The 1,327-nt window shown below is 54.5% G+C and overlaps 1 protein-coding gene across 1 annotated transcript; it reads right to left on the reverse strand.

Annotated features, from left to right (window-relative positions):
- Positions 1 to 696: 696 nt before the first annotated feature.
- On the reverse strand, positions 697 to 1,281 carry LOC107112832 (zinc finger protein 436-like). The gene has a single exon (XM_015414025.1). The coding sequence runs from the start codon at positions 1,279 to 1,281 to the stop codon at positions 697 to 699; it is 585 nt and encodes a 194-aa protein (XP_015269511.1).
- Between the last annotated feature and the right edge of the window lie 46 nt (positions 1,282 to 1,327).

A 1,327-nucleotide genomic window follows, 5' to 3' on the forward strand; every position in this document is an offset into this window, starting at 1 on the left:
CTGTCTCCAGGTCAGAGATGTCTGTGGTTAGATCCTAGGAGGAACAGTGTCCTGCTTCAGGCAGGTGCCAGCATTCACAGCATTGACTCCAGCAGGTAACTGGAGCTGGCGATCAGAGGCAGGAAGCCAGAGTTTAATAAACAGAGTCTGGAATTACACAAGAATCGTCTGAGCAGGCCAAGGTCAGTTTTCCAAAAAGCAAGTTAGAAACAGCAGCAGGTTGGCATTCCAAGGAAACTCGGTGAAGCCACATTCAAGAGCTTCACCCATACTTTTATACACTTCAAGTCCTACATCACACCTGCAGCTACGTCTCCTCGGGTGATGTTTCTTCTTCCTTTGCAATTGGTTGCAGATGCTGAGCTCGGAGGCAGGCTGACCTGTGTCGGGACTGTAAATCCCCTCTCCACCTGCGCCAGTGTTGCTCTTGAGGCCCTGGGGATCCTGGAGGAGACGGAACAGCTGGCTGACCCTGAAGCGTCAGCTCAGGGCTAGGAGGATGAAACACGCACCTCATTGCCTCCCAGCGGTGATTCCAATCCTCATCTGGTTGCGCCGCTGCAGCTGGCTGGTGGCCGACAGGCACGGAATCCAGCCATTCACATCCTTAGAGGAGTCAGGTCTCCAGGGCCCGGCTGTTCCACGACACACAGTTAAGAACTGAATGCAACATATTTTGGGAACTGTATGAGACACCTACTCTTGAAAGCCTCCGTGGTGGAGTCTCTGGTGCACCATCAAGTGAGAAGTGCGTCGGAAGTCCTTCCCACAGCAAGGGCACTTGAAGGGTTTCTCCCCGTTGTGGATCCTCTGGTGCATAAGAACGTTGGAGCTCCGGCTGAAGCCCTTCCCGCAGTCAGGACACTTATAAGGCTTTTCTCCCGTGTGGGTTCTCTCGTGGGAAACCAGATTGGAGCTGCGGCTGAAACACCTCCCGCAGTCGGAGCATCTGTAGGGCTTCTCCCCCGAGTGGACTCTCTGGTGGACGATCAGCTGAGCCTTCTGGCTGAAGCCTTTCTCGCACTCGGCGCACCGGTAGCTCTTCTCTCCTGTGTGTGTCTTCAGGTGTTGCAGGAGGTGAGAGTTCTGTCCAAAACCTCGCTCACAGTGTGGGCATGTGTAGGGCTTCTCGCCCGAGTGGGTCCTCTGATGTTTGATGAGGGCCGATGTGTCCCCAAAGCGTTTCCCACATTCGGGGCAAGGGCAGGGTTTCTCTCCTGAATGGATTCTCTCGTGGATTACTAAGTGAGAGTTCTGGCGGAAGCTCTTCCCGCACTGCATGCACCTGAAGGGTTTATCTCCCACGTGGATCCTCTGGTGTTTGACG

Source organism: Gekko japonicus, unplaced genomic scaffold (genome assembly GCF_001447785.1).
Source record: "Gekko japonicus isolate JY-2015 unplaced genomic scaffold, Gekko_japonicus_V1.1 scaffold2821, whole genome shotgun sequence".
Lineage (NCBI taxonomy): Eukaryota > Metazoa > Chordata > Lepidosauria > Squamata > Gekkonidae > Gekko > Gekko japonicus.